General features: G+C 38.8%; 3 protein-coding genes across 3 annotated transcripts; 1 reads left to right on the top strand and 2 right to left on the bottom strand.

Annotated features, from left to right (window-relative positions):
* Window positions 1–391: 391 nt before the first annotated feature.
* Window positions 392–5,670, bottom strand: LOC139731522 (translin-associated protein X-like). The gene is made up of 6 exons (XM_071642406.1): window positions 5,554–5,670; window positions 4,518–4,623; window positions 3,787–3,903; window positions 2,866–2,959; window positions 1,703–1,873; window positions 392–1,168 (listed from the first exon to the last, which is right to left on the bottom strand). Exons 1-6 carry the CDS (start codon window positions 5,600–5,602, stop codon window positions 677–679), a joined length of 1,029 nt encoding a protein of 342 aa, XP_071498507.1. The 5' UTR covers window positions 5,603–5,670; the 3' UTR covers window positions 392–676.
* Window positions 5,671–8,681: 3,011 nt separating this feature from the next.
* On the bottom strand, window positions 8,682–11,036 carry LOC139731521 (carbohydrate sulfotransferase 11-like). Its single transcript, XM_071642405.1, has 3 exons — window positions 10,908–11,036; window positions 10,022–10,167; window positions 8,682–9,628 (listed from the first exon to the last, which is right to left on the bottom strand). Exons 1-3 carry the CDS (start codon window positions 10,981–10,983, stop codon window positions 8,768–8,770), a joined length of 1,083 nt encoding a protein of 360 aa, XP_071498506.1. The 5' UTR covers window positions 10,984–11,036; the 3' UTR covers window positions 8,682–8,767.
* Window positions 11,037–13,211: 2,175 nt separating this feature from the next.
* LOC139731520 (uncharacterized) lies at window positions 13,212–24,114 on the top strand. The gene is made up of 9 exons (XM_071642404.1): window positions 13,212–13,347; window positions 13,965–14,143; window positions 15,043–15,171; window positions 16,955–17,113; window positions 17,940–18,255; window positions 18,621–18,938; window positions 19,413–19,657; window positions 20,686–20,861; window positions 22,514–24,114. Exons 1-9 carry the CDS (start codon window positions 13,212–13,214, stop codon window positions 23,988–23,990), a joined length of 3,135 nt encoding a protein of 1,044 aa, XP_071498505.1. The 3' UTR covers window positions 23,991–24,114.
* The last annotated feature ends 3,344 nt before the right edge of the window (window positions 24,115–27,458 follow it).

Here is a 27,458-nt window from a genome sequence, read left to right as displayed (position 1 = left end):
CCAGAGAATACAGCCAAGGACTTTCAAATTTATCTGTTTACTGGTAGTTTGCCCATTTATTTCTACCCACTGCAAATCCACATTACCACTTAAGAGAGACAAATGTGAGATACATTTCATCATGGTGTTTAAAATATGACAGGATGGCTAGCTTTAAACAGTTCCTTGTATCTGGCACTGATGTACATATGACATCAGTATGGATGTCTACCATTTCTCTATATCACAATGTGGCTGGTCATCATGACAGTCAGATAAAGTTCGAATTGTTTAAAATCTCCAGAATCTAAGCTTTCTGCTGACGTAGAATATGGTCTGCTTTAGTTTCCAAAATGGTCACAGAGTGGTATAAAAAGTTGCGGAAAAACAATTTGGAGATGGTGGGCTTTGAAGTTTAGATGGAGTCAAGCATGCAGAAGACAAGGTATTCAAATATGATTGGATCATTCAAAACATAGCTATCAACAAATTTTAGATGAACCTCACTTTCAACACTCTTTTTTTTCACCAAGATTACTTAATCGGACATGTGTGTTGGCTTTAGAGTAGGGAGGTCTTCCCTGTCTAGAGTTTGCAACCTTTATTACTTAGGGCAACAAGGTGACAAGTCATACATGAGTGAGCTAACTCCACCTTGTCCCCGGTGTTTCCTTCCTGCAAGTCGGCATTCTCGAAATCAATTCACCATCTCCTCCTGCTTGAAGTCACTGTCATGGCTGGCAAACTCCGGAGGCGAGAAGAGGGCATCCTTCAGCATGTGCTGCGGAATCTCCGACCCCCTGACCCTGATGACGTAGCACGCATCCTCCATCTTCTTCAGGCTCTGCCGCATGACCGAGGACTTGCGCACCATCTCTCTCCCGGCAAGGTTGCCGATGAGCTGGAAACCCTCATTGATGGCCCTCGTGAATGAGACGAGGTGGAAGGGTCGTTCCAGGTCGCCACCACCAATGGTGTTGATGCACAGTCTCATCAGCTCCCCAGTAAAGTCTGCGAGTCCCAACATGTACTCTAGAGGAGGCAGTTCTAGGGACGTCGATGCCCCTTCCATTTCTGCAGCTGATTCATTACTGGCAGTACTCGAGGACACTGAGGGCTTGATATCGGTGGTTTCCTCACTTTTCTGACCCAAGTCTTCTGTCCGGCTCAAGGCTGCCTGCTCATCTTCCTATTCATGAGGAAACAAGTCAGTCAGGGTTATAATTATGTTATTGAGTGTCTGATGCTATGTCACTTTGCCATTTTGTGTCCATTTGGTGCATGCCATGTAAAAATCTTATTCAAATCTGCACTAGACGCCTACCTATTAATATAACATTATCACATGGCGTTGGTCTGCTATGTTCTTTTTCTTTATGTCTCCTGACATTCATTTATCAACACGATATTCAATCAAGAATTTCTATTACCAGCATTTCATACTCCACACAATCTCCACTGCTACATAGTATACTCTGAAGCTTACTACAAACACAGGCAATGATACATAATGAGATGTCTAAAAGCTGAACAACAGAGCCCAAATTTTAGGTGATTGCTCAGAATAAAATTCCAGAAAGATGGATCAATGAATGCTGAATTCTGTGCAGACCTACATATAAAGCAGGAAATGTCCCCCAAGAATGCATGTAAGCATGGGTAAAGATGGCAAAGATTCTCATTGGAGGGAAAAATTTATGAAATTACTCACAGCTCATCTTACATTTGACGTAGTTTCCCTCGTTTTGTCGCACTCCCTGAAAATAAATCTTGAAGCGATTTCTTTCCTTGAAATCAGTCTTTCCTCCTTGAGGTAGAAACAGAAGGACAATGCTTCAACGTATTCCTGCAGGCCGGGGGAAAACGCCCTCAAGAACTGATGAAGGTCTTCACCCTTGAGGAAAGATATCATCATGAATGAATGAATGCTACAAACCACCACCAAATCACCAGCTATGAGCAGATTCAATACAGGCACCCTCGTTCAGGGCTGCAATTATTCTTCTTTTTCTAATCACTTTGCATTCCTAATATGATGGAACTCGTTCAACAGAGAACAATGTACATGCATTTGCAACAAACCTAACTTTGATGAATAATAAAAAACAAACAAAACAAAACACCCCCCCCCAAAAAAAAAAAAAAAAAAAAAAAACGTCTGTCAAAATACGAGAAGAGCACTATGGTACAGTATAGCATGAGCAAACACCAACACCAACCATGTTTTATCACATTGAATAATGTGAAAATCTTAGCAGTTTTGATAAACATCTACACTTTTGTACAATCACAAATACTAACAAAGCTATGTACATTTCACATCTCACTCTAATCACCTAAAAGACAACTTAAATTACTTTGCCAATATAAATGACCAGCAGGAGTCATCCTGTGGATCCTCACCTTACTTTACCCAGAATCTGAATGTTTTGTACAAACCGAGTTTTTGCACATGCTAATGAACATTTCAAATTTGATCTTGAGGTTTACACTTGTACCTCTAACCTCCATTATATCTTATGTACTCTTTAGTCTGTTTGTCCTATCATTCCTATAATCTGTGATTCTACCAGAACAAAAATTCGTTGAATACTTTTCCAGTTTTTGCTCAAAAGATAAAATTTCAAATTTTGACTTTGATACATGGCTCCTTGGCCCTCACCAATGATTGCCATAATCTCATCATTTATTTGCCCTGATGTACTTGATCACATTTTACCTGTTTAACACATTTGATGAAGAATATTGAATACCTCCTGAGCTATGGAAATTGCATAATACACATTTGGGTACTACTGAAAATGACATCGACCCTTCACCCCGACATCCTGATCTGCAGAAATGTTACGCATGAACACATTAGTATGGCCTACAAGAAGAACCTACCTTGAGTTCATGAGCAATCTTGGCAATTAAATTGCTCCCAACTGCTTTCAATTTCTCTTCTGCATCCTTCACTACCTTGTTCCTGCTGGCTTCTCTGAATTACAGAAATAATACACAGCAGAATATTGTCACTGTACAACATAATTTAAATCCTATACTGCATGTTTCATTCTAACATAAAATGTTCGAACTTTTTACACCATTGTAAATGGAGCATATTGCACCATATCTGTTGCCTTCAAAATGACAAGCATATCATTGAAAATTAAAAATGAAAATAAAACAGGACATCAAACTAAAAAAGAGAGAAAACAATTCATATACTCTGAAGTTTTATAAGGTACTATATTTTGCATGACAGGCTTAGGTACAATAGCAACATGCCTACAGACAAAATTTGAACTCTGTACATAATTCAATAAGATATTGAAAAAGGTAAATAAAGAAATGAAAATAATACTCCTCCTCGTCTTCTTCCTACTACTACTACTACTAATAATAATAATGTGATACCAATACAAACAATAAATGCTCATGATAATTCAATAGTGACAATATGAAATTAACAGATTCCATTTGTCATGAAACTACAGTAGTTAATTTAAATCTTTGAGGCAGCATATGCTGGGATGTAGCTTTCTTTGATCTCTGTAGTGGATGGACAATATTATCCTCTACAATCTCCTATGACATAGCATTATTCATTTTTTTTGAAAGATTATTAAAAAAAATTAGTCCAGATGAATGTCATCCTCCTGTTCTTTTGGGTTTTTTTTTCAATGTGATGCCCCTGTATTTGCTTTTGAGAGTTTAAACTATGAAGCACAAAGGGTGTGCTCATCACACCCCTCTACAATGGAATCATTTCTATTTTAATTCTTGATATGTGCATGTACATGCATATGACTTTAATTTACTCACCCATCTATTCTGTGCAATAGGAAAATTATCCTCTTGCTCTCGATTGTGATGTCCCTGCTCAATTTGACCAGCCTCTCATACTTGTCATGCTTTCTGTCCAGTTCAGCTTGGTAGCCTCTGACACAAACAAAGAAATGAGCAGCAAAACTGGCATATTACTGACAAACACTACGTGGCTCTGCTTTAGATACTGTAGTAAAGGTATTAATTGCATATCAACTACATGTTACATCAGCACATCTGCAAATGAATGTTACTGCTTTGACGTGACAGATCACAAGATTTGGCCGAGAGAAATTATGTTCTGGTTGAATTCACACAAGTACAATCAGTCTTCTTCAGATTGATAATCATCAGTTGGTATTATGATTGTAATGTAACCTGGATAGCATTTCTCATATTATTTAAAAAATCACCAGAGATATTTTTCAAGGGCTCTTTAGAACAAGTCAGAACACTGCTCTTGGCAGACAGAAGTCTTTACCTATTTGCATACATGTAATTACTTATGTGGATGCAGTGAAAAGTCATTGCAGAATTGATTTTACCAATCAAAGCAGACCAAATTGCATAGATTTCAACAAGTAAATTACTGACTTGTGCCTTAAGTATTATATTGTACTCATCATATTTCTGTTCTCAATTGTAACACAGTGCTTCTCTAATATTCTGAGGGAAACTGAGACAATCCTCATACATACCACAGTGTACAAAGAGATTGCACAACTCACTTGAAAGCCTGAAGAGCAGGAGTCATTTCTACTGGTTCTACATTCTCTTCCTTTCTCTGCTTATGATGGGATGGGTGACCTCCTCGTCTGTTCCGCTTGTAGTTACCTGGTGAAGACGGGCCAAGAAATATGAACCAAAGACTGCCCTCATGTATACTGCACTGTGTGTGTTACTATTCAGATTAACTTCAGGTAAAAATGGAATGGTTAGGTATAAACTAAATTTGAACAGATTCAAGAGAGCTACATACAACATTTCCCATAGAGGAAAGACAATTGGGAACGAATTACGGTGTTGTCTTTTCACTGTTTTGTTGTCCAGAAGTCAAGCCCCAAGGTTGCTTTAAAATTAGTGTGTTCCTCAGAACACAAATCACAATGTTTATCAGGAGTGGATCCAGGAATTCCCAAAAAGGTGCCTTTACAAAATTAAATGGGGGTGCATACGCCCCTATTTTTTCTGTTTATTTCTTTTGTTTAGAAAATAATAATAATAATAAAGAGGGAGCGCACGCCCGGTGCGCCCCCTTCTGGATCCGCCACTGCTTTAAATATTGAATCTTGTACCTCCTTGTATTTGATTTCCCTAAAGACCCCCGCCAGGAAGGGTCAGTAGTGAGGAGAGTAGAGGCACTAATCTAGCTTTAGATCAATCTGAATAATTAAATTTTGGCCTAGAAATCTATAAACTTTAATTGTTGTAGAATGTAGTGGCAAAAGTATGCATCAAATATTTAGACCCTTTTCTACAGACGTCTTAAACGTTACACATTCGTACTCACTATCGGCAAACCAATCCAATTAATTATAGATATATGATAGCCCAGGTATCTAGATCTGCATTTCCAACTGCAGTATCGTAAGTAGTTAAAATTTTTAGATGTAATTTACATCACTGGATGGGCTAAGGCTAAGCTGGAACTTGATGAGGACACCGGAGACAACAGGAGGGACTATTGTAGTGTTGGGGTTTATCTATTGCAAGCAAGGTGACTACATTTCTGAAATAACGCCTCCACGTAAATGATGACACTACCTTTGTCACGTTGACCCTTTTCATGGTTATCCCAGACACGTTCTGCCATTTTAGTTGACGCAAGTAATGTGGCTAGACTTTCTCTTTCAACTTCGGCAGCCGTTCGAAGGTACAAATTTGTAGTAGGTTACCAGAAGGATCTTTAGTAGTATTGTGTACATACACATATGTGTACACCTACCTGCAGCAGTGCTAGCTAGCTGCGCATGCTTTTGGCATACTGTACCAGCATGTGGACTTCTGGACTTGTTAAGTGAAGAGCGCCAACTGCTGACGAAAAAGTACATACTCGTGCAGACTTCAACGGAAGACTCGTCACCACGCACCCCTCCTTATTCCAGAATTAAAACTTTGGGAACTTTAGAAGAAAATCAACAACAAGATAGACATAGCCGATTGCTGTCATTTTCTTGAAAAAAAAGAGAGAGAGAAAAGAATGGTGTCAATAAAATGATGTAAAAATGTAGAAGCTATACAACAACCACTGCAGAAAATGCGAATTATTGATTGATTGATTGGTTGTTTTTTTTTTTTTTTAAATTATCATTATTACATAGGTATACTTGTATAATTATCTTTTTCGGGAGTGGGGGTACCATTGGACTACATGATTCACAAATATGGTGCAAATGTAATAATGACTGTGCATTATTCCTGATCTCATGAGCGTCAACGACAAATTTACTCTCTTTATTGTGCATTATAATTCATTATAGCCTATACGCATTATGAATTCTCTTTGATTGGTCAAATTGATGGAAAGTACTGACTGAAATAACTGACTTGTCGTCTCTGACTAAAACCGAAACGCTCATCATTAGGGATTTGAATTCCACTAAAACACTGGTACGTCAGGATGTTTGGATAAGATAATTGCTTGATAGTAGCTCTTGCCGACAAATTAAGCATAAGTTTAGGCGTCTAATTTCGTCAAAATTGCATCCGATTTAACGATGTGATCATTCTATATCGGGCAAATTTGAATGATCACGGCAATCGATATTCAAATAGCTAACTACTTCATTCAGTTTAAAGGGAATGGCTAGTAACTAATCAGAGGGAATCAGTGGGAATGCTGGGGGTGATTGCCCCAGTCCTTGTGGGATTCATTTAAGAGTACATTGTATATCTATTGTTGTGTGAAATTGCTTCAGAATGGTCTCATATTCAAGTAATGTGCAGATTAATGTTTCCAGGTTAGCATGCCTGTATGAGCCTACGGTGACGGGGCGATCATTAACGGCCCGTTAACGATCGCCCCGACACAGTACAGGCATGCTAACCTGGAAACATTGAACTGCACATTACTGGAATATGAGACCATTCTGAAGCAAATAATTTTCACACAACAACAGATATTGAACAATCATCCCCCAGCATTCCCACTGATTCCCACTGGTCAGTTACTAGCCATCCCCTTTAATGTTACTAGTTATGATTTTATCACACAGCATGTGTAAAACACGCGTTAAAACATTCATGTTAGAAAAAAGCATTCAACTTCGCACCATCACCAGCCTATAATGAATATTGAGGAATTCAGATTCACGAATAGGCAAGCATTTACAGCCTTTGGGTAGTGTTTTTCGTTCTTGCTTATGTATAGTGCAATGTGTTCTTCATCTGATTTGATAAATCACTCAAACTTATTTCCTTTACATGGTAATCATGGCTGATCCAGCAAAGAGGGGGGGGGGGGTATTTTCAATCCCCTCTTCTTTTTTTTCTTTGCTCTCGGTTATACTCATATCAGTAAATAAAAATCACACAACGTTTATTTCTTGTGTCTGTTTTTTCCCCCATCGTGTTATCCTGCAGTAGTATGACACATGGCATTATATTGATTACCACTCCGTTCTACTGCCGTTTATGTTTTTCATTGCCGGTGAGAGCTATTCGCACCTCCATATAGACTTAGTACACAGTGAAGACAAAGTTTGTTTGTTTTATTTCCATCCGAGATGATGGCTGGATAATTCAGCTGGAACAGCTGGTCATCCATGGAGTCCAGTTGGATGTGAGGTGGGACCACTTCACCCTGCTCTTTACGATGATCTTTTAGGTGCATGAGTTGTGACTCTCTCACACACGGTACCTCCATTTTATGTCCTGGAAAATCCTTCCGAGGGACGTGAGTGTTTTGCCTCTTACAGAGAGGACGGTATGATTACACCTAATATTGCTTAATTAGTGGGACTTAATTGTGAATCGAACTCGGGTCCTTTGGATCGTGAGGCAGACGCGCTAGCAACTGAGCTATTACTGCCCTATGAGCAAGTTAAGGCAAATCACGAGGACTGATTTTCACATAAGTTCACCTGATAAGAAAACCATTATATTTTTCTTAATGTCTTCAGTGATTAATGTCTGTGATGGAAAATCTATATCACTTTAGTCAACAAAGCAGTCAAGCACTTTCCGGAAGACGATACGAGATTGAAACTAACAAAGGAAAACCGCCTTGTATTACATCTTTTGGTAAATGAAGTATTCAGTTAGAGCCGTTACAAAAATATTGTGGGATATGATGTTTTGAATCAATGCTTGCATGTAAGCTGTGCAACCGCGCGGGACCAACTGTTTTAAGTCTCATCCAAAAGACCAACAATTAAGATAAAAGGAACACTGTTTCAAAAAGCAATTAATCATGGGTATTGTGTCCAAATTAACGGTGTTTATTTTTTAATCCATAAACAACAAAATTTGTGTAACACAAACGCACACACACATACACACACACTGACATGCTAAACGTACCGATGACAACAATGAAGCTTGTATACAAGTTTTACTTCACTTTGTAATTATGACGTTCAGTTTACTCAATTTACGATGACAATATATTCCCTTGTATTCTATCAGGACGCAGCAAGCGGAATGTTGTTTGTTTGATGATGGCAATGTAACTTTGGTGAATTGATATCCCAAGCTTACAATATACAATTTTGGTTTTCCATTGATATGGTAGGTTATGGATATACCTATACGCGGATTGGAGAACTCCTTAAAAAAAGAAATACATTTGTATGACATAATGATAACTTTAAATCTTGTGATCATGTAATTATGATGCCAGGTCTCTTAAAAACAAAATATGCTATAATTCTTCAGGTTGGCTTTTTTATTATCGTAAATGTTCATACATATTCGGAAATGAAGACAGATTAGATAAAGGTTTCAATAGCCATGGCAGGCAGTGAATGTATTTACGTTCTCAATGCCTATCTGTCAGATATTGCATGACTACATCTGGAGTCATGTATCCGAACAAAATCTTATCTGCCACAAAGCGCTTCGTGAAATTTCCGATCTGGTAAGGGTTTAGTTGAGAGAAATAATGACGTAAGGTGACATCGCTAATGTCTTCCTCCTCTCTCTCGATCTCCGACTCGTTGACCACTCCAGGGAGACCAAATTTCTCGAAAGCCTCTTTCGAATCGTCGGCAAAAGTTTCGTATTTCCCAACGAAATCATAATCGATGCCACATAGGTGACAGAGTTGGTACATTCCCAACCAGTTCGCCTCGTCACTCTTGTGGAATTTGTTGTGTGATTGCGATATGAAATCTATAAATTCCGGGAATGATATAGCATCCAAGGTCTTGTTTGTTATAGCTGCCCTATCGCCTGACTCAGATTTCCTTTCAATCTTAGATTTGTAAATTCTCCGAACTTCCTCCTTGTCGTCACCGCCGCGGTCTAGTCGGAAAGAAGTTATGAATGCCGAGAGTAGTCTGTGAAACGGATTTCGCGTGAAGATAAATGACGAGTAGTTTAGGAGTCTCTGTTTAACCTCTCCAATCCCGTACTGGCTCAGCAATCGAATGTCCGACACTCTCCCTGTTGCCTGCCTTTCAACATCTCCTCGTTCATCTAGGCGGTACGATTGAAAGAGGTGTTTCCAGTAGTTACAGCCGGTGTGTGGGATGCAGCAGAACATCAATTTCAGGTCGTCGAGAACGATGATGTGGTTGAGTGATGAGATGACCTTTGCCCCCAGGTGGTTGTAGAGATGATAATCTGGCCGCATCCTCATTGTCAAACAGCCCTGGGATATCGTGCGTCGCCTCATTAGCTGTGCGAGTACAATAATGGACACTAATGTTACGCATCCAATGCGACACGAAACAGTAATTGTTGCAGAGTTCATAAGCAGATTTTCAAGACAAAATAAAAGTAAACAAAAAGTCTATAGACGTCTCCTCACAATCGTAAGGACTTACAAGCAAACAGAAATGAACACTGAAATGTGTCAGATTAGAAGTATTGTGAACTATAAATCTCGCGAACTATTCGTTATTGCGGTATATGTGTGAGAGTAAAATTGTGACTATATTCGGAACTATTATAATTAGTATTGTGAACATTGTCGTCATAATTATTGTCATCGCGTTTCGAAGGGGGGGGGGGGGCACCCTGAGCAAGTGTAGGAGAATCATTATAAGCAGTCATATTCACATAAGTTCACCTGATAAGATGACAATATTTTGTCTTCAATGATTGTGTGTGACGCATGGCTGCCCCTGATCCCTTGGGGTAACTGTCTGCTTTCCAATTGGTTGTCATTGTAGACCGAAGCTCTCTGAAAAACCACGCCCCTTGAATAGAAACGCTCTATTTTGGAGAAAAAACAAGAACAAAAACATAAAGAAGAACCATTCAACTCTTCAGGTATACTGCAAGATAGTGGCATGATTGTCGATAGTGGAAATATGTTTAGATAAATTCCTCAGCAACATGCGTTTCTATATAAATTTTATGGCTTAAAAGATACAAGGAATAATCTCAGGTGCCCGAGATTTAACGGCAAATCTTAAGCATCAGTTACATGATATGGTTGGTACACGGTCATTTAAACTTTGTTGAAGAAGTGTTCAATTCATGATCATTTTCTAAAAGACAAAATAAAGCTTTGCAGAAATATATTATAGTATCTCGTGTAATCTCAAGTAGTAAAAAAAAACCAACAGCAACAAACCCGCACTACACTCATGACTATGTTATTACGACAACTTGAAGCATCATTAGCCATTATAAGGAAAATTATAATTGATAATTAATATCACTAATTATCTATTATAATTTTCCTTTTGGATGACCATTATTGGAGTAATGGATAAAACCAAGCAGAGTGAATTCGTTTGTGATCAAGAACAAGTGCGTTTTCAAAAGTGTCACTTATGTAAAGTCGACATTATTATTCAACATTGTCATTCACTGTAGGATTTGTTGGACAAAGACCCTTTTGTCTAATTTTCATTTAAAGAATAATTTGGATAAATCTTAAAGGAATGGCTAAATTGAAATTATGTATAATAAGCCAGTATACGATTTAGAGTAGCTCCGCAATTTACCTGAAAATATCCAAGTCGATATTGTGGTCGAGGCAACAAACAATCCAAGGTAAATCCACACTTTGAAAACAGACATTGTCAACCACGTCAAACTATGCGTTTCTCTTCCTTTCTGAAACTCTGCCAGTTCTGAGTCCATCATACCACTGAGCTCGGTGAAACTATTGATAATAATTTTCATGGCAGCGGTATACTTAAATCACACACCCGGTGCGACTAAGTTAGAGATGTACCTTCACCCCTGCCCTTATTCCTTTCACTAGTCTAGAGCAAATACATTTTGTCATTTTTTAATCATGGCAGATTTCACACCTTCCTCCCTGCACTCTTTCTCCGCCTATTTGCAGACTGAGGCCATCGATAATTGTCTTCTGTTTAGTCCAATGAAGAATCGATTAGTAATGATGGATTCGTTCCATATGCCGAGGCACTCTTGGAGCAGATGGGTAAATATTTACCCTGAGCTCCAAATGACAAAAGGATCAAAACAAATATGTCTATGTAGACGTATATTTTTTCCACATAGACAAAAATGTCTCTATTAAGTTAATCAGATGTGAATCTGTTGGCGTTGTTTGAATTTTTGACTATTAATAACATGAAATGAAATGAAATGATTGAGATATAACTGCATCAATTGATTTTCGCCGAGCAACGTGCTAACCTCATTTGAAGTTAACCTACTTACAGTAACTTGTACTTATACCATGAAAACTTTATCAATGTGCCTACCCCACTTTGTAATGTGTGTGTGTGTGTGTGTGTGTGTGAAAGGGGGGTGGTGTGGTGTGTATGTGGGTTGGTGGATGTGGGTGTAGGTGTGTTTCTGCGATTGGTGACTTGGGGGTTGGTGGGATTGGGATTTGATTTGAAGAAGGATAGTTAGATTAGATATCTAGGATAGATGAATATTTATTTTGGTTGGAAGATTTTATACGGAAATAAAATCATTTGAATTGAATTGAATTGAAATTGAAATTGAAAAAGGGCTGGTTGGGTTTTTGTAAATTATTTCATTCTAGATTTGTATATTGTATTTTTAGTTCGTTTTTATGTCTATGCTCTTATAAGTGGAGTATGAGTTATATGATCTAATATTTAAGAGATATATGTTTGGCATCATGTTATGTCAATATTTTCTCTTCAATAACTTATCAGTGGGATTGATTGATAATTGAGTTATTCATGTTGAAGAGAGATTATAATTTGCAGTGTTCTTGTGCTATTTTCCACATGAAACTACACGGGCCTGCAGAGCATATATTCCGATTTTATTGGAACAGAAGCCCAGGAAAACATCGTAATATACTCGTCAAACTCCACCACGGCGACCGTGGTGATAGGTAGACCTATAGTTTGGCCTGTCAAAAAACAGACGGTGCTAATGGTGCAACAGCTCTGCAAATACAACCATAATGATTAATTCCGAATCAATCTGGCGTAGAAGGGGTGTGAAAATAAATTGCAACCCACTTTCTCTTGGCAGTGCTATTTGTAGAGATCATATATGTAGGCCTAGTTCTCTTGTTCTCTTTCTCATCGATGAAATATAACTATGATGACATGATCTATAATACAGGAACACAGGGATCCAGGAAGTGTTTTTGTCTTGTCGTGTTTAAGACTTTACATGTATACAGCCTATTATCATTATTAATTCAAGAAGCGGTATGCAAATTGCAGTGTATGAGTTGATTATGTAATCGCCGCCTCAAATCCAGCCATTGATTGTACACAAAATTTTGAAATTTCATTTTGTTTGTGTGTGTGTGTTTGTGTCCAAATGCAATTATGCCCCGGTCTCAAATCGTAACATAAATATTATCTGACTGATCAATATTTTGACGTTATTCATCTAGGTATCATGTATACACTGACCTCCACTTTGGCCTAGTAGAGGTCAGTGGGTATGTCATTGTATAACATGTTTTACACTTTTAGAGCAGGAAATCAAATTTTCGTCGGGTTTCATTTTTTTTTTAACACAATCCAAGAAGCAATTCACTCATTTTTTTTATTTACATATTCAAATCTACTGTTTTAACTGTGTAACAAAATTAGCGAAACTTAACAGTTTCATATATTTCCCTAACTTTATCTGATTTGGATAAAATTTTCACTGTTGTGCCTATAAAATTGCACTCTTTCTTTTCAGACTTCATTTTAACTGCTCTCAACTCCATCTCCTCAGCATCATCATCATCATTCTCCCAGGGTCGAGGGTCCGGGTGCGAATGCCCGATGTGCATGCATGCGATGCGATACCATTCGACGAGAGGCCAGGATGCCTGGGCCGCCGCTACCATGGCATCGAAGTCGAGCATCACTGTGAAATTTCGCAGTATCGAGGACGTGTACAAATGCATTTCAGAGCACGAAGAGCGATACAGAGTGAAATTTATTACAGTCCACAAAGATAAGGATTTTGGAAAACCAACAGGTCAGTGCTGAATGCTCTTGTTGCAGCAGAATTGCAAACTTAGTTAGCAGTGCGTTTTACTCAACGGTAATGGCCTGATACAGTCCCACTCGTTAAAGTTGTTGTTAGTCAACACCATTAACGTTGGTTGTATGTGGACAATTGAGTTTCATTGGCGAACACCTCGCTTGTAAAACTCGTTAGAGCTAACATAAGTTGTGCCGTAACTCGTGATGCGATATCTTTATAATATATCACCTACCATATTTATATAGCATGCCCAGATTCCGATATCCATTCCTTTCACCACATATATATGGTAGTGATCATGAATGAACTCTCTTTTTGACAGTTTTAAATTCAAATTTAGCGTTAGTATAGGTTAGGTCATTTGTAATTTTAGATTAAATTTGACTTGGAGCTTTGCTATGCCAATGCCAATGGCTGCTTAAAAAAGGCAATGTTGCTGTGCTACAAAATGTTATTGTAGTGTCTGTAGAACAAATAGTAATGTGCAGTTAACCATAAGCACATTTGCCGACTTCCCTCCAGCTTGATCAAAACTGGACTAATTTTTATCAGAAATATATAGTCTAATGTATTCATGCTTCATTTGAATACCCATTTTCTTACTTCAGTATCTATTCCTGACCCTGGCAAGAATTTCCTGCGATGGAGGCTAGACTATGGAGGCCAATCACCCAAGATTGAGTGTGATGGCACTCCATTCTTCTACATGCACCGCCATGTCTATATCTGCCATCAGGGAAGAGACCGCAATGAAAAGGCAAAAGCAAAGAGAAAGGTAAGCAAAGATGTTATAATCTTTCCTCTTTTTTTACAGCAATCCTACAGTTGTATTGAATGAATCCTGACATGGCAGGTTTTGATATCACCACTACTGGTGCTAGTACGCTGTGTATGTTCAGATGATGATGCATACATGACGTAATACACATTTGTATGACTCTATCAGGTTATTATTAAAATGTTTTCATGATTTGATGCTAGTTTTGATGACATGTCTCTGAAATGGCCTGAAGCTAGAGACCTATGTGTTCAGTGTACATATAAAAACCTTCCACAAGATTTTTCCCATCTATGCACATTGTAGCATTCATCTTTTAAAATACATTGTACATACAAATTCTATAATAATTATATTAAATGGGTTAGTCAAATACCGGTTAGTGATTGGCTAAACACAGTCACGTGATGGAGGTACATTCGTTTAATGCTCGCCCATGGGCGAACATTCACAATCCCATGGGAAAACATTTTCACGTAACAAATGACAGAAGGCCTATCGCGCGCGCACAGTGAATTTGGCTCTGTGCGAGCGAGCGATCGAGGGCGTTAACCGCGTTGTGCTGGGTGGTTGACGTTGACGTATTTGATGTATTTGACTAACTCATATAATATAACAGATGATGACTTTTGTTGTCGGGAACATGTACCAAACGTTCCACCCTCAGGGTTTGAAATGCTATTTCGGGAGGCAATAAGTCCCTCGACTTCGTCTCGGGACTTATAACCTCCCTCAATAGCATTTCAAACCCTTCGGGTGTAACATTCGGTATGTTCCCTCCCCCGCCAGTCATCATCTATAAATGTTTCTCATGTAACCAAACCCTAAAGCATTTTATGTCTTGTGTGTTCATGTAACTCATTGATCATATATTGTTTTTCCCCTCAAATGGTTATTGATCGATGAAGGCAGAAGATGCATCAAATGACGCAGTTCCTAAGAAGAGGAGAAAACTTGTCCAAGATACGAAGAAAATGGACTGCCCTGCAAGCATATATGTGGTACAGATCCTCAGATTTCCAACACATAGAATTGAGGTAATTAACATTCACACATTTTTCTCAATATACTGTATTAGCCTCAGGGTTACTTCTTTAACACTTTTCTCAATATGATCAAAGAAAGTAAGCATAAAATCATGAAGAGAGTTCAGCAATATTTTCCAGATGTCTTTCCACATTAACAAGGAATATACCCAGTACTGCTCGAGGAGGATATATCTGACTTGTGGAATAGTACTCTTTTGTGCACTTTGCTAAAGTTAGACAACAAATTTTTTCAGATACAGCTTCTCAAAATTTTTTCTCCTTATTGGTGCACTTCTCTATGTACTAGTATTTTGATTTTTGGTCTCTTTTATTAATCACTTTCAGGTAGATTGAACAAAAAAGATTGCATTCTCAGAAATTTTGCAATATCAGCAAACATTTGCATTTCATTAAAGAATTCGCTTTGTATTGTATACTCTTCTCATTCTCACTAACATGAATAGTTATATAATATTGACGATAATATGAAAGAATATTTTCTGGTATCTCCCTCAAGGCCAGTCAATATCATAATTATTACCTATCCCCTAGGTAAATTAGGAAAATATGTGAATACGGCTATACACTATGATATAGATCAAGCCACATTTGACTACCTGTAGATTATCGCCAAGATGTCGAATAATTGAAAAACATCAATTTATATCATTCAACTCCAACTTCAAAGATACATATATAGTTGTAACAGGCAAACTTCAAACATCTGAACGCTTTTACACTTTATTTTTGCTTCTGTTTCAATTTGGAGAGTTGTAATAACTGATGGTCACTGTGCAGTTATTGAGCACAAATGGACTAATCATTGTTTGACGCGCAGTGCTGCTGGAAGTGGTCGACCTTGTATGAGTTGATTTATCGGCGTTCTTCTGCAGTGCGTGTAATCGACACGCAGTGACCTCCTTGAATGTTTTCTCTTCGTGGTCGATCGGAATGTTTACATGTAAAGCAGGGAGGTGGGAAGAGAGATTCCACTCCTTCTCTTCCCACCTCCCTGTTTTACAGTGCACTCCTATTATAACGAACACGGTTATAACAAAATTCTGGTTATAACGAAGTAAAAATTTGGGCTGCAATGTCATCCACTCTATGTATTTCTATTGTTTATTTGTTCAGTTATAATAAAATTCCGATATAACGAAAGAAAACTGCAGGTCCCGAGGATTTCGTTATAACAGGAGTCCACTGTTGATGTAAAACCCCGGATGCTCGTGATATGCTCTAATGTCACCTGCTGAACTCCCGACCCTGCAAAATACCAACTGTAATCGCCTCGCAAAACTCCCTCGTATAGGTAATAATCATTGATAGTGTTCTTGTAATAATTTCCGCCCAGATTTGTAAGCATAAATGATATTGTTGCAAGGGCTCCAACTCTCTCGCTTTCATCCAAAATCTTCCCCTCTGAGGCCATCTGTGCAAAATCTCCCCCTCTCTTGCTTAAGTTTCACCCACTATAAGTGTGTATCTCCCACTTAAAATGTATTTTGTTTGCTTAGAAGTTAGCTTTATCCAGCCCAACTTTATGTTAAAGCTAAATTCAAGATAGTGACAGAAAGCATTCATAACCCAAGAGTTAGACCCTGGATGCAAGGGACATTATGCTTCATGTATATGATGCCTTGCGCATGTTCATGCGATCATAGTCTCCAGTTTGCTAGAGGGCTCCAGGCAGGAGAATCTCCAGTTTGAGAGATGTTTGGGATTGGAGTCTCTGTAAGTGTGATGACCCAAATTCAGCAGAATATTCTCCTTGAATGAATGTAATTGTCAGGTGAGTGAACCAGTGCCTTCGGGACACTCCCGTGTGATGGCCAAGAAACGTCTGAGGGAGGAGTTTGAACTCGGGGCTGATTCCATCCAGACAGAGACCCTCTTCTACGTCAGTCTTCCTCCACTATCTTCACACGTTGGGCATCCTGTCAATAACATTGTGAGTCACACCAGCCTGAATATCCCAGCTTTTTGCTACCAGAATATCCAAGTTGCATGCAGTTCCACTTAGTTTGATCCTCCAATATCATGGCTTATGCCAAGTGGTGAAATCAAGTGTTGGATGTTTTGATTTGCATGCTTGCTGTTTTTCCAGTTGTTCTGTTGTTTTAATTGTGCCATCAGGAGAGGAAATGTAAAAGTTGTATTTTCACTTATTTGGATGATGGTCTACATTCTTGCTCTCTGACATGAGTTACTCTTTTAAATTTAGTGAGCTGGCACATCAGGGACTAGAATAAATTGTCAGTTTCTTGCTGCCTTTTTAGAAAGCACTTACATCTAGGGACTTTTCTTTGTTAGGATACATGTCCTTCAAGGGAAAACCAAGAGTTTTCATTGGCATATACATTCTGGAATCTGTGAGATGGAAGCTGCAACCAAACGTGCATCAAGAAAATCATATTTCAATATGGAATATGTAGCAGGGATGATGGAAAGACAGTATTGTTTTGGTGTAATATATTGCAAATGAGCTACCAATGCATGTAAATCAGTTGCACACTCAGCAGTAAGATGTGCATGCTTTGTTTTAACCTCAGGCCCCCCTCCAAAAAGTTACAACCTGCCATATGCCATTTTTCTTTTCCAAATTATAGCCATCCTGGGGGCCTGATGAAGCACACACGTTTGCCATCGATTGCTATCCAAAGCGATGTATTACAACTATTCTAGGATACCTAATCAAAAGTTAGTGTGAGGGATTACTAACAATACCTATGACTAGCAACTCCCCCATGCTGACATGCCATACCATCCTGCCTTAGGCTGCAGGACTCAGGGAAGCAGTTGACCCCAGGATTCTCCACAAGATCGTTGAGCTCACCGCCAGGGGGATTGTCCGGGTGCCGGAAATCAGGCGACACCTGGAAGAGTACGTGCAGAGCGAGCTCTTCCACTCGTCAGAGCAACCGCACAGGACGCGGCGGCGCTATTACCCGACAGATGTGGATATTCGGCATGCAGTGCAGAAGGCCAAGAAGGAAATCCACACCAAGGTGGACCAAGGCAACATGTCCATGCTGGTCAAGTCATGGGAGAGTGCCCATGGTGACTTCTTTGAGTACCGGCCACTCAAAGCAGGTACTGGTTTGCTATGGACACAGGATATGTTACCCCGTTGAGGACGAGTCCCGAGTATACTCGGGCAGGGGTCTATATGGGAAATGCAGGTTGTAGCAAAATCAGTCTGCCCTCAGCGGGTTAATGATTTAACTGGTGCTTTGAAGGCCCAGAAATGTATGAAGTTTATGAACTTGTAATCTGTAAAGTTTCCTTGGATTGTATGACTTTTTTTACTTCGTAAAGATCTTTCTATCAAACCCAAAGTTGAAGGAGTAAATTTTGCCAATGATGATACCATAATTTTCCATGACTTTGCATGTATTGGCTATATGGAATAATTGGTAAATCTATTTCATTTTCATGTTATATTCTGCTCCTAACAGCACCCGAATCAGGCAAATTCTTATTCTGCAGCCAGACATGCTGGCAGCAGCGCCTCCTCAACAAATATGGCACAACGGTCACAGTGCTGGATGCAGTCTACCGGAGTGCTGGCTACCCCTTACCCCTCTTCCTCCTGTCAGTCAGAACCAACGCTGGCTATGTGGTTGTCGGCTTCTTTGTGTCCCACAGTGACACGGCGGAGGATATAGCTGAGGCCCTTCGCATCTTCATGCGATGGAATCCAATGTGGAAACCTGCCGCTTTTCTGGTTGACTACTTTGACCCAGAGATTGAGGCCGTGAAAACTGCTCTGCCAGGTAAAGTATTCTCTCTTTTTCATGTCGTTTTTTTTTTTTTTCTCTCTCTCTCTTTGTAGAGGGAGGGGAAGGAGAGGGGATAGTATACAAATATCGACTGCTTCAGAGGGAGATGGTAAACCTATATGCACGGAGGTGATTTCTCAACAGTGCTATGCCCCGAGACGAAGTCGAGAGGCATGGCACTTTCTTTACATTTTCCAGTGAAAATAAAAATCACTGATATTTAATATTGATTTTTGGATTTCACAAATTTGGTTAAGTGTGGTGGTTATTGATGCGTGAAGACTGCTTTGTATAACTGGCTTGACTTCCAAGTACATGTACAATTGGTGCCATATCATGTTGTGAATAATGGTAATTTAGGAGCAACCTTTTTTATGCCTCATGTGGTAATGTGATTGTATCATAATGGGGGGGGGGTATCTCTAATGCCATTTAAGAGCTGAAAGTAGTATTACTCCTCTTCCACAGACTGCACTGCTCTATTCTCTGTCAGCCGATGTGAGAAGATGTGGACAGATTGGTTGGCGACATCTTCTGAGGTTGTCAACCCAGTGACAAGGAACCGCATCATCAAGACCATGCATCGTGTTGCCATGGCACCAACCCACAGGGAACATGCATCCGCCCTCAAGGTTCTGCGCTCCATGTTTACCTGGAAAGAGAATGAACTGGTGGCAAATTATTTCTCCTCTTACTGGCTCTCGTGTTCCAAGGTAGATGATAGATAAAGGTCTGCTTGGAGGAGGAGTTTGGATTGAGTGTGGTTCTATGTATTTCTTCGTATTTATATGTAGTTCATGCTTGAACTGATTGATTTCACCACAACGCTTCACATGTAACATTATAGGTATATATGTATAAGGTACAGACACACATGTATATATATATAGATATCTATGTATAAAGCATACATATGTGTAAATATGTATAAAGTATCTATAAAGTATAAAGTATGTATAAAAAAGAGACATCAATATGGATGAACAGACATGGATCGACTACTGCATACTGCATATGTTTTGCAAGTAGGCCTACTGGTATCGCGAATTGGGACTTGCAAGACAGTTTCGCAAGCGGTTGAATTCTCAATCATTAACCACATTGACGGAATGGAAAGATGATGTATCACTTCTTAAGAGAAAAGCTTGCAATATCCAACTTTTTAGAAGTTTGAGTTTGAGTTTATTTATAACAACAACATATGTACAGGAAAGTTTGAATACATGTTTATACATCAATATTAATACATACTACATGTAGTTAACGATCTAAACAAAACATATTGAATATAATCTATAATATAAATGATTATGTAATCTAAAACTATTAATCTAAAAAAGAGCTACAATATGGCAATGTTGTATACAATGAGGTTGCTAAAAGAACCAAGAGGTAGCACAGGTGCTAGTAGGTGATGATGATGATGTATTTGTGTTATAGGAGGCAATATTTTTTCAAGTTGCTTACTTTCTGAATATTTTTGGCTCCCAAAATTCATGAATATAAAACACTGCAAAGTACATTCTGTATATAGTTTATAAGTAATCATAGTGAACATATTTTGAATCAATCAGTGAGTGGAAGATGCAAATGTGTGCATTGTTAGCAAGAGCTTAAGGGCAGTTTGCCTTGAACAAAATAATAAGAAACCATTTTCTGTTTTTATATGCAAAATATGTCTGTGGTTCTTACATTCTCTTTGTCATCTGTATAACTGTTGATTTGTTTGTTGCAACCCCAGAGATGGGCAGCTGCCTTTCAGAGTGAGAGTGTCAGGGTGAGCCTGTATGCAGCCAAGGGCGTTCGGCAGCAAGACGAGATGTTCCGCTGCGACTACATCAGCCAGTACAAGGAGTGTAGCTTGAGTGAGGTCATCACAGTCCTCTACACAAAGCACTTTCCCGCTGCATACAGGAGGTAAGGATCGTATGATTTCTACCTTTCAACTCCTGAGAGAATTTGGTCTAAAGAGTTTTTGTTGGGCTATACACCTGATATTTTCAGGGGGTTCTTAAAGAGAAATTCTTTATTTTTTTGTTTTAAGATTTAAAGGGACTGTTCAGTACTGGTTGAGGTAAGGATTCATGTTTTGAACATTCCTAAGTGAGATAATGAAAAGCCTCTTATGAAATATGAAAGAGCATGTAATTTTAAGAAGGATTCAACGTTTATTTGATGAAAATTGGTTTTCAAATGGCTGAGATATCCCAAAAAGTGCTAATAATAAAAGGCGACATGCCCCAACTTTATTAGGATCTCTTTGTTTCACCTTGTTTTTGGATATCTCAGCCATTTCAAAACCGACTTTCATCGAATAAACTTTTGATACCCCTTGGAACTGCATTGTCTTTGACATCTCATAGAGTGGTTTCTGAATATCTCGCAAAATGTTGAAAGCTAAATCTACACATCGACCAGAACTGTACACACCCTTTAACTTCAGTTTAAAAAAAACTGATATTGATCAAATTTTCCTTGTCCAAGGTTCTCTTTATTCCCAGTTCCCACTGTAGTATTTCTCTGTCTCCAGTTCTCCCTACCCCCATGTGTACAACATTTCCTCTGCGAGATTACAGCATCATAATTGTGCTTCATGTCAAAAGTGAGATCAAGTCATCTCCAATTCTCATTCTGCTATGGATAATGCTGAATCAATGAAAACAAGTTCCATCAATTACTAATGCCCTCTAGGTGAATAGGATGTCTTCTTGTTGAAAATGGCTTTTAGTGCTATCTTGAGTAGTTTACTGAAGGTGTAAGTTATCCTGTTATGCTGGCTGGCAGGAACCCTTTTCTGGCTGAGACTCCTTGTAAGGCTTTGCATATGAGCTGAGAAAAAAAAATACTAGTGGAAAATTGGATTCTAGGTGACTCTCATTATAATGAAGTCCTAAGGACTAGCAGTTTTCTTTTGTTATACTGAAATTTTGTTATAACCAAACAGTGAAGTATACAACGATATATAGACAATAATTTTGGGACCTGAATTTTTGCTTTGTTGTAACAAGAGTTTCGTTATAACCATATTCATCGTAACAGAAGTGCAGTGTATTGCAAAGCATATGTCCATGTCATGCAGAACAAATTTATGTCACACAACATTGTCTACAACAACAAGAGCAAGAACAAGAACAGAGTAACCAGAAGGCAACAGGAGATAGGATAGAAGCAGAGACATAGTATCTCATCCTGTGGTTAAACCATGTCATCTGAATATTCAGAAGGTCATTCTTGACCTTTCCATATTATGTAAAAAGGTTTATATAAACATTGCATTATTGTTCACTCATTTTACTGGCCAAGTCATGTGGATTCATGATTATTTCTCCGCATACTCATGAAGTCATCATCTTTTCAGATGTGAGATAGATTTTTTTTTCTTCTTCTTCCATACAAGATCTGCATCTTTGATCAGAGAATGTTCATATCTATCAAGTTTCATCAAGTATTTGCCTCATGTAAGCAAAACTTACAATTTTGTGCAACTATTTTGAAATGATTTCTTTCCTGTATTTCACCTTGTCCCACTCTGTTTGATCTATTTCACTTGCCTTTTTCCTACATGCTAGGTATGTTGAATTCAACGCTCGCTATTCTAGCAGCTACCTCAAGTACAGTGAAGCCGTTCCTGCCTTCCTGCACAGCAGACCAAGACTCATCGTAGAGCACATCGAAAAGAACATGGCCTCTGGTATCAAGGCGGAGGGAATCCAGGCTGAACAAAACGGCCAGTTCTTGGTCAGAGGGGACAAATCTCAGGCCCACAGGGTCTCCTTTGGCAGTGAGGACAAGTTCCCGTCTTGCTCATGCTCGTACTGGTCTAGATGTCTCCTGCCATGCAAACACTTTTGTGCCATCTTCCGACATGTAGAGGGGTGGTCGTGGGACCAACTTTGTGAGTCCTACAGAGACAATCCCCTCTTCTGTTTGGATGATGATGTCCTTCATGACGGTGACTCCCACCGTCATCCTCCGGGAGGAGATGATGATGACGACCTTGTAAAGTCTCTTGACTCGGTCAAGCCAGAAAGTACAAAGGCATCTTCAACACCCAAGAGGAATGCCACCAAGTGCAGGCAACTTATCAACAAGAACAAAGACCTCCTTGACAAGCTCCATTCTCAGGTCTCACTGGTGAAAGATGAGAGATTCCTCTGCGATATGTTGCACTCGCTCGAGAAGTTGTCAGAAGGAGTGACCTATAGGACTAAGAAAAGATCACAGGGGTCTTCTAGAGCCAGGAGGAATAATGCTGAGACCCCAAAAGTCAAGGAAGTAAATGGCAGTAGCAGCGTGGAAGGTGGTGTTCAAATTGGTCCAGGAAGTCCCACACGAACGGAAGATACCCAGGGATCCTTATACCAAACACAAGTCAGCAATGATGTGTCAAGCAAAGGCAATAACATCAGTGGCAACAGGGTCCTCTCTGTGGAGAGCAACACTGCCCCCAATGTTGAACATCATCTCACAGCCATGTCACAAAGCTCATCACAGGACAAGAGATCATCCAGGACTCAAACGTCCCCACAAGAGTGTGGGGTGTCTAAAGCTCGTCCTACGGCATCCAGTACTAATGAGCCTCCACCACAAGGAGATGTGCAGGGTAGTAGTGGAGACGTTGCTGCTCTACATACTCAACAAACCACAGGTCAACAGGGGAAGGCCAGACTTCACTCTCAGGCACCAACACCGTCTACACAGGGTGGCGACATGACCGTTGTCAATGAGACAGTCCAGACGGTAGTCCTCAAAGATGCGGAGGGGTACTTAAACATCGTAGCTGCCAGTACTCTGGGGCCAGGCACAGAGGGTAGCATCATTGGCCATCATGATGTCATGGAGAACATCACCTACGTCACGTTGGATCCGTCCCTCTACAACCAGGAGGTTCTCACCTCTGGAAACTTGATCAATCAGGCAGTTGATCAGGCAAATGAAGATCAAGGCAACTTTGTAATTGATGCTGGTCACCACGAGGTCACAGTGACTGTCGCTAACAGTGAACTCGCCATGGACTTGACAGCTGATACCACTATCAAAGAATGATCCCAGCAGCATCTTTTATTCCATCTCAGAGTATTACATGTAGTACATTTCTTTGAGCTTCATGAAGAAAATCTAAATGCACTAGTTGTCAAAGTTAACGAGATGAGTCACTTTTAATCCCATATGAAGCAACAAATTAACCAGTGCTTCTACCTTTTGAGATTAAGAAGCTCGTTTATTTTTGTATGCAAATTTTGTGAGCAGAGGAAATGGGCTGATCTGCTTGCTTCCTGCGTTTCACACGTTTTAATGACTCATTTCACTGTCACCTTTTTGGCTTGATTAGGACTGTTGTACAAGCTCACTTTAATTAGCCTCCCATTATCATTACATGTGACTCCGAGTGTACAAGGTAACAAGTTTGTATGTGTTAGTTTTACCTCCACTTTTTTGCTGTAGTTGCACCAATGCCTATTTTCATATCTATGCAATTGGAGAAATCAGAGGAACGTTTATAGCTAAGCCATGACTCACATCTTGTTTTATTCCTATTGAGGCGCTGAAATTAGGGCTTTTATCTTCTGTACTGTTTTGCTCAGATTGTATATCTGTGACTGAAATATTCAGGCTTCTCTTTGCTCAGATTCATGGTTTGAGTAAAAATCTTATTCAAGGTTAATTTGACATAGTGAAGTACACAATGCAATAGTAATACTTTGTGGCTAGTGTTTACTAGAAGAGTACATTGTATGTTGCAACATTGAGGATTGGTCTATTTAAAACCTGTAGGTCTTAGGGGAGTTTGCTGCAGAAAAAGAAATCATCTTGTCATCATTCAGTTTTCTCTTAAGAATTTCATGGCAATAGTCTTGCAAGTAGTTGATGAACTTAACTAACAATAGAGTGGCAGATTTTGCAAAAATGAAAGACTGAAATATACCTTGTAAACGTTAAAGAAAGGTCTGTGAAATTTCTGCAACTGAAACAATAAAGTGTTCAAAGAAAAGATTACTTTGTGAAAAAATAATAATTAATGATAAAAGTCTAAATCAAAAGATTTAGTTCATCAAAATTTAGTTCCAGACTAAGAACTGTGGTTTGTGGAACTAGATGACTTAAAGAAAAATGATACCCAATTATACATGTGGATAGAGTAAATGAATTAGTACTACACATTGGTGAAAGTTTGAAGAAAATCAGACAATCTTTTAAAAAAAACTTACTAATTCTTAACATTTTGGCGCAGCCATCGCTGGATGAGAAGACTACTATGGTTGTTGACATTAGGGATGCACAATGATGTAAAGAAAATATAAAGAGAATTCCACAAATTTCACTTTTTTATAAAAAGTAAACTTTCCCTTGACCTGTTATTGACATTATGTTAAGGGTGATATAATTCCCCATGCTTTCTGAAATAGGAAGTCAAGTATTCTTTCATTATGCAAGGAAATTGAAAATATGTTGAAATGTAAATGGTATGTTGAAAATATGTTTTCTGTATATTTTGTTTTTGTCAATTTCCATGCGGGACATCATAAAGTGTTTTAGTTTTCTCATCCAGCAATGGCTGCACCAAAGCTTTAAAACTTTTGAAGAGATTGTCATATTGCTGCATTCCTTCAATTCACTGTAGTACTCAGTATTTGGCTTTCATTCTCTTTTAGTCTGAAACACCTCAGTCACTCTCAAGCTCACATTCAGCAAGAATTGCTGTAGTTATATTAGGAACAGTATTTTTTACTGTCTTTGCAGTCTATCTCGTGGAAGAGTCATTCTAATAATGTTTTCTTAGAATATGAGTGTGAAGCTCTTAGTAGAAATAATGATAAGAAGAATTCTTCCAAATTGCACTAAAAAAGTGTAAATGTCTTTAATTCAGGCTAAGTCAACAAACACCATCAATAGAGGTTGATCGCAAAGATTGGATATTTTTGTGTGACTCTTTTGTGTGTAGTATACGTATGTGCGGGATGGCTTGGCCAGCTGTAGTTGTCTACCACACACTTGCCCAATCAGTGAAGGGAGGGTTCAGGCATGTTTTTGCATAACACTAACAGACTTCGTAGTATTATCCCACGCATTCATTATGCTATCTTGAATCTTTGTAACGTGGGGCAGGCACACTCACTATTCAATGCTAATAAATCAAATACACACACTGTTACATTACCAATATGCTATGCATGTTGTCAGCTTTATCATATGTATACGGTGTATGGCGTCAGCGATAGTTATGCATGATGATGAAAGCACATATTCTGAAGGTATATTGTAAACCCCATTGCATTCGATACACACATCATATAAATTATGCAATCCCTGATACCGAGGTAAGATGCGATGTACATGGACATATGGTATGCGCTTTCATGGTTGCAATTGTATGGCTAAGATAATTTTGTAACAGGTGCAATGAGGAGATGCACGCAAGGACAACATGCACACACCAAACGGGCATTTACTAAGTTCATTTAACTGTTAGGAATAAATTCTGTAGGGGCCAGGTAAAAAATTATATGGAAGAAATTGACAATGCCCTTTAGGTGCTTTTCCATGTCACGAAGTAAATTTTTAGGGTAATGATACACTTTGATTTACACTGTATATAGCAAAATCAGATAAATCAGTGTGATTATGGCCGATACAATACCACTATTTCATGAACATAACAGAAACCTAACTTCTGTGGACTTTTAAAATTTTTGATTGTTCTAATAGACTAATGTAAGACTTCTCAAATCTACAGGGCAGGGGGTCTTCATTCAAACATAAATGAATATGCTTTTCCTGAATCCCTTTTTCCCCTTGAGAATATGAAAACTTTGCCCAAAATTGGTGCAATGAATGCAGAATGTTGGGCTATCACAACACCTCAGATGCTGAACGGCCATGGCATGTTAGCTTAATATGTGTATGACGCAAATAATAATAAAATTATCATTATTATCATGGCATATTTGCGGTGCCCCACAACAATGGGAGGCCAACTTTATTTCAATTCTTTATTACAAACAGTCCATACCTTCTCATGCGGTTATGAACATGAATGGAAACAAACATTTTTTTTGCACACTATTCAAACTTGAAAAAAAAAAAGAGAAAGAAATGAAAACTTCCCACAACTTAATGACAAACTGGCTTTTCAGAATCCCAATACATGTGCATACATGAATAAGAAATATCTGTCACTACTACATGAGCCATAAACATTGTAGCCACTAAAGGGTCTGCATTAATGCTCCATAGGCTGAAGAAATCAGTCTAAGAAGCTACTTTGTTGTCCATGTGATAAAAAAAAGGAAAGTGGGGGGGGGGGGGGGGGGAGTAGTGAAAGGAAAAGCAACAGGAAAGAAATAACTATCATGTGATTTGGTTTCGGGAAACTCAATCAGGTTAAAGCAGAAGGCCACAATATTTCTTCCTCGTTCTGCCACGCATAGGAAAAAAATAAGCTGACCTTTTTCGATGGTAACCCTTTGCATCGATGTCCTGCTAAAATTAGACACTCATATAGCACCAAGTCAA

Source organism: Diadema antillarum, unplaced genomic scaffold (assembly GCF_040938485.1).
Source record: "Diadema antillarum isolate AM-2024a unplaced genomic scaffold, OU_Dant_1.0 seq00000377_RagTag, whole genome shotgun sequence".
Taxonomy (NCBI): domain Eukaryota; kingdom Metazoa; phylum Echinodermata; class Echinoidea; order Diadematoida; family Diadematidae; genus Diadema; species Diadema antillarum.
This window is presented reverse-complemented; position numbering and strand designations above follow the sequence as displayed.